The sequence below is a fragment of the Sinocyclocheilus anshuiensis genome, unplaced genomic scaffold (genome assembly GCF_001515605.1).
Source record: "Sinocyclocheilus anshuiensis isolate Anshui unplaced genomic scaffold, SAMN03320099.WGS_v1.1 scaffold201, whole genome shotgun sequence".
NCBI classification, from domain to species: domain Eukaryota; kingdom Metazoa; phylum Chordata; class Actinopteri; order Cypriniformes; family Cyprinidae; genus Sinocyclocheilus; species Sinocyclocheilus anshuiensis.
Window position 1 is genome coordinate 886,271 of NW_015537959.1, and position 10,885 is coordinate 897,155.

A 10,885-nucleotide genomic window follows, 5' to 3' on the forward strand; every position below is an offset into this window, starting at 1 on the left:
ATATTTTTAATCAAAGACATTTGTGACCTAAACCCTGTTTTCAAAAACTCTCCAGTGCAAAAGTTCAAATATATAGTGGCTTACATTTACATACAGTATGTAAATTCATTCTGTGTGTTTCACAAATAATAGTCTTCCTCTTCTATGTCTCCGTTCCCCTCCTCAAAGCCTAAAGCCTCAATGTTGTGTGTGATGTCATCAATTCTGCGGTTAAAATCCTGGGAACCGGAGGGGAGAGTCCAGCCATCATAGCCACGGACTGCTGTGGCAGATGTGCTGCTCATGCTCCGCTTGATCCGGCCAAAACTGTCCGTCAAAATCCCACCCTCTCGGATCCCAATGTCTTCCAGAAACGTCTCAAACACTCCTACATCCTTATCTGGAATAAAGGGCCTCATGCCTGGTCACATGGGAGAGGAAATACGTGAGAATGCACCATAAGTCTGTATTTTTAGACAGCATGAATTTGTTGGATTATAATTGAGAATACTTTAAAAGTATTGTTCATCACATTAACAAGCAAACACTTTGACAACTTACAATAAATACATTTTAAAGAATACATTTTATAAAAAAAATAAAATAAAAATACCATTCAAACATTTAAAATAATCATAGTTTTATCCAGCACGGACGCATTAAATTAACTGAACCCCTTAACTGTCACTCACATTTTTGAACATAGACGTGAAAGTGCACGATTCAAACTTAAATTTTTATAATTCATGAACGAAAACATTTTGTAACATGATATTGATGTACCATTTTCATGGTAATGCAATGTTTGATTTTAAAATGGGTTTCAAAGGATGAATTTTGAGATTTAAAGTTTTCAATTGATTTAGGTGTCCCACAGAGGGGACGGGTGACAGTTAAAGGGTTAAAATGACAGCAAAGACATTTAAACTGCTTTTTCCTGTGAGAATGTGGCAGCATTCACATATTTGTGATGAATTGTCTCTATTCAGCACTGCAGCTCTTCTCTAAAAAGTCACACTAACAATACTGAATGGTCTGAATGGTGAAAGCGCAGACAGTCTCACACTTGTCCAGAGCAGTATCGGGCTGACTCAGCCTTTTGCTTGCATGTCAGGTTAGATGAGTCTATGGCCAGCAGAGGTATAAGTGGCTCAGTGTGTGTTATGTAATTGTGTCTCTGTTGCACACAATTGCTGCAAGTTGCTTTATTCTTTACCAACTCACTTCAGAAGTAACATCCACAAGGTCTTTCTAAGGGGGAAGTCGTGGTTAGAGAGTCGGACTCGTAACCCAAGGTTGTGGGTTCGAGTCTCGTACCGGCAGGGATTGTAGGTGGGGGGGGTGAATGTACAGCGCTCTCTTCCACCTTCAATACCACGACTGAGGGGCCCTTGAGCAAGGCACCGAACCCCCAACTGCTCCCCGGGCGCCGCAGCAAAAAAATGGCTGCCCACTGCTCCGGGTGTGTGTTCACGGTGTGTGTGTGTTCACTGCTGTGTGTGTGCACTTTGGATGGGTAAATGCAGAGCACTAATTCCGAATATGGGTCACCATACTTGGCCACATGTCACGTCACTTTTTTTTTTTTAATCAAGTTGGACAAATTTGTGTTGCAGTGGGAATTTACTGTACAATCCACTTTAATTATTCAATGACTCACTAAATCTAAATATGATTTTGTGACAAATCTGATAGAACAGAGTTATTTATATTTTTGAATCGTGGTCATAGAGTTATTTATAGGCTTTATCATGTTTCTTTTCCCACAGCGGCTAGTGTTAGTAGAGAGTTTTGTAATTCTGTCACGCTGTGAAAGTGTGATGTTGTTGGAAAGGCTGTTGCACCATGACTGCTCCAGTGAAAGCCAGGTGCTCATGAATATTCAATGGGATTTATGTTACTCTAATCCCTCTAATGAGCTAATGATAGACAGCAATTACACAAACTCTGGATACAATGCCAAATCTGATAAATCATGACTTTTGAAATATGACTTCAGACTTCATAATGAAATAAACCCAGTTGTACAAACACACCCCTTAGGGATTTAAACAGGCATTCAAATTGTTCAAAAGAGGCAAAGAAGGAGAAAGAGAGAGAATCTAAGGTGACTTTTGTATTCTGTGTTGCGAGTTTCTCACCAAGCAGCAGGAACTTGCGTGAGTCTCCATAGAGCTGCAGAAGGTCAGTGCAGAACTGCTCTATTGGAGCACCAAGTCTGTATTCTCTCAGAAACAGAGCAAACTGCTGAATCTCCTGAGGCGTCAGCTTACTCCTCAACTAACCAATGAGAGCAAGGCAGAAAACAATACAACAGAACTATAAAGAGACAACAATATTATGGATAACTGCAGTGAATCGTTGACCCACAAATGAAAATTATGCCGTCATTTACTCATCCTCATGTTATTTCAACCCCTCAAGGCTGCTTGTTTTCAGAATTTGTCATTACCGGGAACTGGGAGTATTGTTAAATTAAAATAACCATGATTAATTTTGCATTTCCAAAAGTTTTCAACTGTATGGATGCAAAGCAAATATAATTTTAGTTTAAATATTTTTTTAAGCATTTTAATGTAGATTACAGTTAGATTATTTTAATATATTAATACTAATTTATTATTTTGAATACCTTTAAGTCATGCTGAGGTCCCCTTGGAAGTTTTCTGTGGCCCCCTGATTGTGAACCACATTATTAGGCAAAATGTTCACAATGCTTTATACACTAAAGTTTATAGGTTCTTTATTGGCATCTATGGTTTCATGAAAAACGTCTGCGGTTATGCATGTGACCATGGTTCCCCGAGAGGGAATGAGACACTGTGCCCCCTAGGGGACACTTTGGGGAGTGCCATCAGCATGACTGGTGTCTGAAGCATGTGTGAAAACACTTCCAAATTAATTGGACCATGCAGCCCATGACGTCATTAGAGGGGTGCCCGGAGGTATAAGAGTGCACCTGTAATGCAGGCCATCAGCTTCTTTGTCTGAAGGAGATGTGAACAGGCAAGCCCAAGGCATTGAAGGGGGGCGCAATGTCTCACTCCCTCTCAGGGGAACCATGGTTACATGCGTAATCCAAGATGTTCCCCTTCAAGGGAACTCCACACTCTGTCCCCTAGGGGACACTTTTACCCACTACGCCACGCCTAGGTGCATTGCCTGACCACCTGGTGAGAAAGCACCAAAAAATTGCAGCAAACATGCACCGATTTAAAAGGGGCACGCCAATGATGCTCAGAGCTAAAATAACTTGGAGGAAATGGGGGAACCCAGCACAGCACTAATATAAGGGAGGGAAATCCCATTCAGCCATGTTGTGAACACAACTGTCCTCAAACAGCTATGTACTTAGAAACAACGGGCCATCTGCTTGAAACCCTAATGCAGGGGAGACAGCCCAAAGTATGCATGAATCGAGGGACTGCCTGCTTGAAAATACCCTGAGATCAGGGGAGACCACCCACATATAAAAGGATGACTGCCTACTTTAAAACCCTAAAAGCGGGGAGGCAGTGTAACTCAGGAGGGATATCAAGGAGAGGTGTTAGACCGCTGGTCGCAGCGCTTCCTGTCAATCATCTCTCTGAGGTCTCCCCTCCCCTCCTCTGTGCTCGACTCCAGGAAGGGGGAGGGGCATGAGTGGCAACACTAATTTTTTGGCCCTGTCTCCGGTCCTCAGATCGTGACGGGCCAACCCCCTCAAGAGGCTTTAGGAGAAGATCTGGTTTGGCGGGGAATGTATCTCCTGAAAGCCGCTGATTGCACCTTTGCTTCTCTAAACTTCTCGACCACTGCCTCAACAGATGTGCCTGAAAAGCCCAGAAGGTGAAAGCAGAGCATCAAGAAGAAAGCTTTTCTCTTTCGTCCCAATGTCCGCTAAGTTCAACCACAGATGTTTCTCCGTGGCCACCATTACCGCCATTGCTCGCCCTGTGGCGGCAGCAGTTTGCTTAATGGCATGGAGAGCTACAGCGCCTTGCGAAAGTATTCATACCCCTTAATTTTTTTCACATTTTGTTATGTTGCTGCCTTACGATAAACTTCTTTAAATTACTTTTTTTCCACATCAATCTACACTCCATACACCATACTGACAAAGCATCTTCTACTCTAATGAGTCCCTCAGTCCCTGCTGCTGAAAAACAACCCCACAGCATAAGGCTGCTACCAGCACACTTTACTTTGGGGATGGTACTCTGCAGGTGATGAGCGGAGCTGGTTTCCTTCAAACATGATGCTTAGAATTGAGGTTCATCAGACCAGAGAATATTATTTCTCACAGTCTGAGGGTCCTATAGGTGCTTGTTTTTTTTTGTTGTTGTTTTTTTCAAGTGGGTTTTGTGTGTCTACACTGAGGAGAGGATTGAGTTTGGCTACACTGCCATAAAGTCCAGAACGGTGGAGGGTTGCAGTGTGTTTGCCCTTCTGTAGATTTCTCCCATCTGCATATATGATCATGGAGCTCAACTAGAGTGACCATCAGCTTCTTGGTCACCAACTTCACTTGAAGTGTAGTAATATCTACAAGCAAAATGAATGCTCAACTTATGCAATGGAATCATTTCAGTTTGTTATTTTTAATAAATTTGCAAAGATGTTAAAAACCTGTTTTTTTGCTTGACAATTATGGTGTATGGAGTGTAGATTGTTATGGAAAAAAATGAATTTAAAGCAGTTTAACATAAGGCAGCAACAAAACAAAATGTGAAAAAAATGAAGGGGTATGAATACATTCGCAAGGCACTGTAAATCCGTAGTGCGGCGCAGCTCTTCAACTGCCTCAGGAGGCAAACCCTTACATTCACTCAAATCTTTAAGCAGGTCTGACTCTGCCAGGTAGGCTTGCAGCACTGCCATAGTGTGCAAAGCTCCCCCGGCATAACCCACTGCCGCATACACCTTGCCATTCAGACGAGAGGTGATCTGAAGTGTCCCGGATGGCAGGACAGGAGTCTTCAATGAAGATGACTTGCCCTGGGAGAGATAGCTCTCAAGCGTCTGTTCCACAGAAAGCATCCTCACATATCCACGGTCAGCGAATCCCTCCACATTAGCATAATCTGCGTGTTGGAAAAGATGCAGCCAAGCTGAATATGGTTTTGCCCACAATATCTCAAGCTCAGCATGGAGATCGGGGAGAAAGGGATGGCTCTTGGGGGAAGGGCGATTATGGCCGGACAAATAACGCTCGTCCAGTCTGCCTCAAGCAGGTTTCTGCTTTTCTCGCTCCCAGACCAGATCAAGCCTCTTTGCAGCGTGAGGCATATCCTCCAACATTTCCCCGTATGTAAGTACTCAGTACCCCACGATGTGAGTTTACGTCATGCCTCAGCAGCAGTGGGACCCGAGCCGCGAGGCGCAGACAGCTCTCCCACATCACACGAGAATAGGGACAAGGAGTGGAGCTTCCTCATCAGGAATTTATCACAATGAGTGCATTTAGTGCCCTTGAATATGGAAGTGTTTTTACACATGCTTCAGACACCGGTCATGCTGATGGCATTCCCCAAAATATCCCCTAGGGGACGCAGTGTGGAGTTCCCTTGAAGGGGAACCTTTAACATACAAAGCTCCTACAAAAGTTTCTTTAGAAGGTTTCTAAATCTGTTTTCTTCACACCAAGAAAGTAATGGCTCTTTTAAGAACTGTTCTTTAGGGAACCCAAAATGGTTCTTCTATGGCACTGCTACTAAAACCCCCTGTTGTAATCTTTTATTTTTAAGAGTGGAGTGGTGAGAATGGTGGGTCACATGTCACTAAAGGTGTGTATGTGCATGTCAGATTTTATACTGGGGCACCAACCAAAGAATTTCACCTTAACAAAAGATATGAATTTGTGAGAGTTTGATTGCAATAAAACAGATACACACAACAACATGAGGGTGAGAAAATGATGACAGAATTTTCATTTTTAGGTGAACTGTCCCTTGAATGACATCATTTTATGTGTATAAGCATCTTACAATGATCATGTACTCCTGCAGACTGGCATTACAGGGCTCAGAGTCGCTATGTGTGGAGGCCAGGCTTCGATGTGACTCATGGCAGGAGAGAGATGAGCTCTCACTGTTCTCACTATAATACGGATCAAATGCTTCCTGTGAACCATCACTGTGAGTAGAGATAACACACATGAATCAGATGTGACAGAGTTTAAAAGCTATTTTTAATACCACACCCCTGTTTCCTCACATATATTAAAATAGCTTTTAAAAAATATGTGCCCTCCAGCTCCGGGCTCTATGGCAATGGCAAAGATCCTAGACTGCAGCCCATGTTAGGCAATCAAAAAATGGGTGTGAGTTTGGAATGTTTGTCCAAGCAATATTAGAGAGGCTCATTATTTTTAGATTTCTGTTTTGTGCCATTGGCGACTGAGACAACGATTTACAAAATCTAAATTTACAAAGATTGTAATGATAATTCATAAAGACAGATTTCATGAAACATAATACACAAACAGACACTCACTATGAACTGCAGCAGCTGAAGTCTGTGTCATAGCCATATGTCATGTCAGTAAGGCAGCTGTCACCTTGGACAAGTATCAATGGGAGGGAGAAAGACAACATGTTATAAATTTGTGCTCTTTAAGTGACAACTGACGCTATTCTGCACAACATGCTATTGATTAGTGCACTGTAGACATGCATTGACAGCACGAATGCAAAATATATAAAAATCAACGTTTAGAACAGTTTTAATTGGGTTTCAGGGATCCTTATTCTGTCACAAAGAGATGCTAGAAAGGCTGTGAAAACTTTACATTTTCTTTTTCTTATATTGCATTTCTTTCACAATAAGTGTGTTTTTATATTTAAGGAATCACAAGTATCATCATATTTATAGCAAACTAAGAAGAGCCAGAGCCCCGGCCCCCATCATGTACACCTTCTACAGAGGCACCATCGAGAGCATTCTGACGAGCTGCATCACTGTGTGGTATGGTGCCTGTTGGAGGTCCTTGGCATCAAAAAGTTGGAAACCCCTTGGTTTAGATCAGTGATTCTTAACTGGGGTGGATTCAGACATCTACGTATAGTAGTAACTTAACAGTGCCAAAATTGTAAACAAAATGTCCTCAAAATAAAACATTGAAATGTAATAAAATGATTAATATATGACATGGGAAGAATTTTCTCCTCTTTAAAATTCAACAATTCTATTTATGTTGCTATCATAATTATACATAATAAAAGTTAGCTGACTCTTTTTTTTTTTTTATCATTTAGCTTTTGTTTTTCCCCTGCTGTTACCAGATCAGAACAGACCTGTGATCTATTTCTAGGTCCCGACTCACCAGTTGGGAAACTCTGTTTTAAGAACATTCAGCACTACTGTTAACTGGCTTCTAAAGAGCAATAATGATGTAACTCACTCCTCTGTAGCCAATAGCGGTCAGGCATGGTGTAGTGATATCCTGCCCTGTCGACACATTCAATGGTCTGATGTCCATAGATGATCTGAAACATTTGACAGATGAGTGCGCAGTACTCCTCTGCAGCGTCCTGTGTGTGATCAATATAAGAATCAAATGAAGAGAAAATCAGTGAGTGTCCGGTCACATACAACTTTTACACGCATCAACCTTTCTGCTTTTCTCTGTTACACAGACACACATATTGCAGACCCACAAAAGCAGACTGTAATGTGGGTCAACACAATCCCATCCATATTAATGTCCGCAGGCATGCACAGATGCACAGATCACTGACACAGCATGCTCTTACATAAGTCTGGGCATTACATCACAGGGGAGTCTACTCTGAGCGCGCTGTTTACATCACAGCTGACACAACACATCTAGTCAGCACGGTCACTGCAGGAGCGCAGCTACAGCTCACAGTGAGGCATTCATATTCCTGAGGCTGACACCCACTGACTTAGAACTTCCTCATTCATCACAATCATCTTAAATCTATACAGCAGCAATAATTAATTTCTCTACAACTACAAGGTTTGTATTGTCAATCCATTCATCCATCATTGCTTATTAACTCATCCAGCATCCATCCATCCTCCATTAACCCTTTCATCCATCCATCTATCCATCCATCCATCCATCCATCCATCCTCCCTCTGATTCATTCTTCCATACATTCTTCACTTATTAACCCTTTCATCCATCAGCCGATCCATGCGCATCTATTGCTTTTTAATCCATTTCCATCCATCCATATTAAAGGCTTTTTACCCATCCATTTATTCATCCATCCACCCATCCATTTGAATGGCTGAATAACCTCACCCTGTTCTCCACGGCCAGTATGATGAGGTTGCAGTAGGCATCAGGGCATGGCATGGGCTCCAGAGGATTATGGTTCCTCCTCTCCCAGCTGCCATAGGACTTTCCCCTCTCCCAGCTCCCTGTGCAAGCTTGCCTGCGTTCCCAACTCCCACCTGGCGTGTGTTTCCGTTCCCAGCTTCCACCTGGTTTAGCTCCAGGCACATGCCTCTTTTCCCAGCTACCTCCTACCACCCCTCCACCTCCCCCACGCTCCCAGCTGCCTCCTACAGGCCTCCGGTCCCAGCTCCCACTCATCGGCCTTTTCTCCCAGCTACCTCCACATGGCTTCCGGGTTTGTCTACGCTCCCAACTTCCGCTCACACGTTTCCGTTCCAGGCTGTCACCATCACCACCAACTCCTCCACCCCCTGTCCCACCTCCTCCACCCACGCTGCCCTGTTTAGGCTCATGGCGGGATGAGAGCTTCCAGTCCACACCACAGATGGTGTGGCGGCGCTCCATGGTGCCCCCTGCAGGCCTGGGGTCAGTGTTGCCAATAGTTTGTCTGCGGCTCTCCAAACCAGTGGGCCTCTTCTCCAGACTGTCACCAGCTAGTACAGTGTCCACATTCAGACCTGAAAATATAAACACACTATTGAAGATTCCTTCCATCCTGATTTACTAAAAATTTGCCTTGGAAATGTTTAATGGCAATGCAAACCAAAACTGACAGACACCTTCACTGTTTTTTTTCGCAATGCTTTATCTCTTTCCAATTTACATACAGTCCACATGCTTTACGTACATTGTTAATTATTTACCCGGATGTGTTTTAACATCTGTAACTCAGTGCTTTTTTCCCCTCAAACTTTGATATTATATTCCCATATTTATCTGCTAAAAACAAATTAAGGTTATTTATAAATATGCAATGTATCCTTAAAATGTGTCTGTAAAAGTTATTTACAGTAATCCAACTGACTAAAACAGTAACTCTGGTATCTCACATGTACATGTACTTACTACTGACCAGTTTTGAGCACCAGTAGGTGCAGTGCATCATCCCGCAGGTAGGAGGCAGCAGCGATTTCATGTGTGGGGATTCTCAGCAGGAGTTTTTCATTGTCTCTCCAGGTAAGCAGCAGACACCGAGCAGACAGGCTGAGAATGCAGTCCTGTTCCACACTAGTCTTCAAAGGCAAAACCCTCAGCTTCTACGGATGGAAACAGAGACAGAATGTATAATTTGCTTAATTGTGTGGTTCAGATCATTTCATCTGCCTTATGTTGGTTTTGAACATGAGGGTTCAAAGTATCCCCCCCCCCAAAAGTATTCAAAGTATTTATTTATCCATTTATTTTTTAATGAACTATCCCTTTAAGTCATCTTCTGAATCTAAACACAACATTACAATGACTCTCACCCTGGCTGTGTCCAGAAGCTGCAGCAGCTCGTCTCTGCTCGATGGGTTCAGGGAACATGACACCCATGTCAAGTGTCCCAGGAACTGTTGGTAACATTCATAAAATTCAAATGGTGTTTTCATGTGAGTGTGATCAGTTTGCATTGTTTGTGTTGGCAGACTAACCTTGACTTCCTTCTCCACATAGTCATAGATGAGTCTCTCTGGGTGTATGAGGTAGTCAGGTGGGTAAAGAGGGACAGTGTGAAGGGGTCTACGGTACACACTGCCTTTATCTGCCTGTCGCCGGCTAGATTTAGAGAACACCAGACGCTTTACAAAGCCCTGAGAGAAGAGATGAGAGAAAGCAAGATATTAAGTGACAATGAGAGATTTTGCAGTAATAAGGGGAAAAAAGCAATTGTGAGATATGCAGTTGAAAGTTCCTTTCACTCTGAGGCAGAAATGGGCTTCCTATGGAAGCATGTTGTTGTCATCCCTTACGAAAAAGAAGTTTATTCAAGTGTGCTATTAGTATACTTCTTTTAAACTAAAAATAGGAAAGTATACTGATTTAAAAAAAATCAATTGTGACTTTTTATCTCATAATTCAGACTTTTTTCTCTCAATGCTGAGAAAAAAGTCATAATTACGAAATATAAGCGCTGAATTCTGAGAAAAAGAAACATGTGAGCTTTGTAGCACCAGGAACTCTTTTCAGATCTGAATTTATCCAGAATATGAACATGCACAGAAACTTAAACTAAAATGAGTTCTGTTCTGTAGTTCTGTTGTGTATAATTTAACTGCAGTTGCTTGATGTCAGTTTTGTGAAAGCTTGTTTTTATGCTTTTATGATGATGTAAAAATCTGCTTTTATGATGATGTAACACACACATCAGCCTGCTGCTCAAACTGTGACATCAGTGAGACAGCTGTTAGATATGGAAGACAGATTAGAGACAACATGCCCTACTGACAACCTGCTGATTTATACAGTGTGTGTAATGTGTATGAGGAAAAGAATTTCAAATGTAAGGAATGTATAAAGCTGTGCATCAATCACACACCATGTCGGTGAAGGTGTGTGTATGTTCACATCAGATGTGATCTAATGGGGCTTATCAATCATCCTGACTGCTTTCTGGGCGTTAGTCAAAACGCATTAAGAAAGGCAAATTCAAAACAATTAATCAACCACCCTGCATGACTCCATCACTAAAACTAAACACAACTATTACTATCCTCAGCTACAATGACCCCCCCCCCCCCC

At 42.4% G+C, this 10,885-nt stretch overlaps 1 protein-coding gene across 2 annotated transcripts in view; it reads right to left on the bottom strand.

Moving 5' to 3' along the window:
• Positions 1-83: 83 nt before the first annotated feature.
• ccm2l (CCM2 like scaffold protein) overlaps positions 84-10,885 on the bottom strand; it is a 12,772-nt gene continuing 1,970 nt past the window's right edge. Inside the window, exons 2-10 of one of the 2 annotated variants that reach the window (XM_016457886.1) lie at positions 9,799-9,886; positions 9,634-9,717; positions 9,240-9,423; positions 8,231-8,844; positions 7,361-7,490; positions 6,454-6,517; positions 5,946-6,093; positions 2,121-2,259; positions 84-400 (exon numbers count right to left, since the gene is read on the bottom strand). In XM_016457886.1, coding sequence (XP_016313372.1) covers positions 120-400; positions 2,121-2,259; positions 5,946-6,093; positions 6,454-6,517; positions 7,361-7,490; positions 8,231-8,844; positions 9,240-9,423; positions 9,634-9,717; positions 9,799-9,886 — 1,732 coding nt within the window. In that variant the 3' untranslated portion in view covers positions 84-119. Of the gene's footprint in view, positions 401-2,120; positions 2,260-5,945; positions 6,094-6,453; positions 6,518-7,360; positions 7,491-8,230; positions 8,845-9,239; positions 9,424-9,633; positions 9,718-9,798; positions 9,958-10,885 lie in introns of both variants that reach the window. The other variant, XM_016457878.1, reaches the window with a different exon arrangement.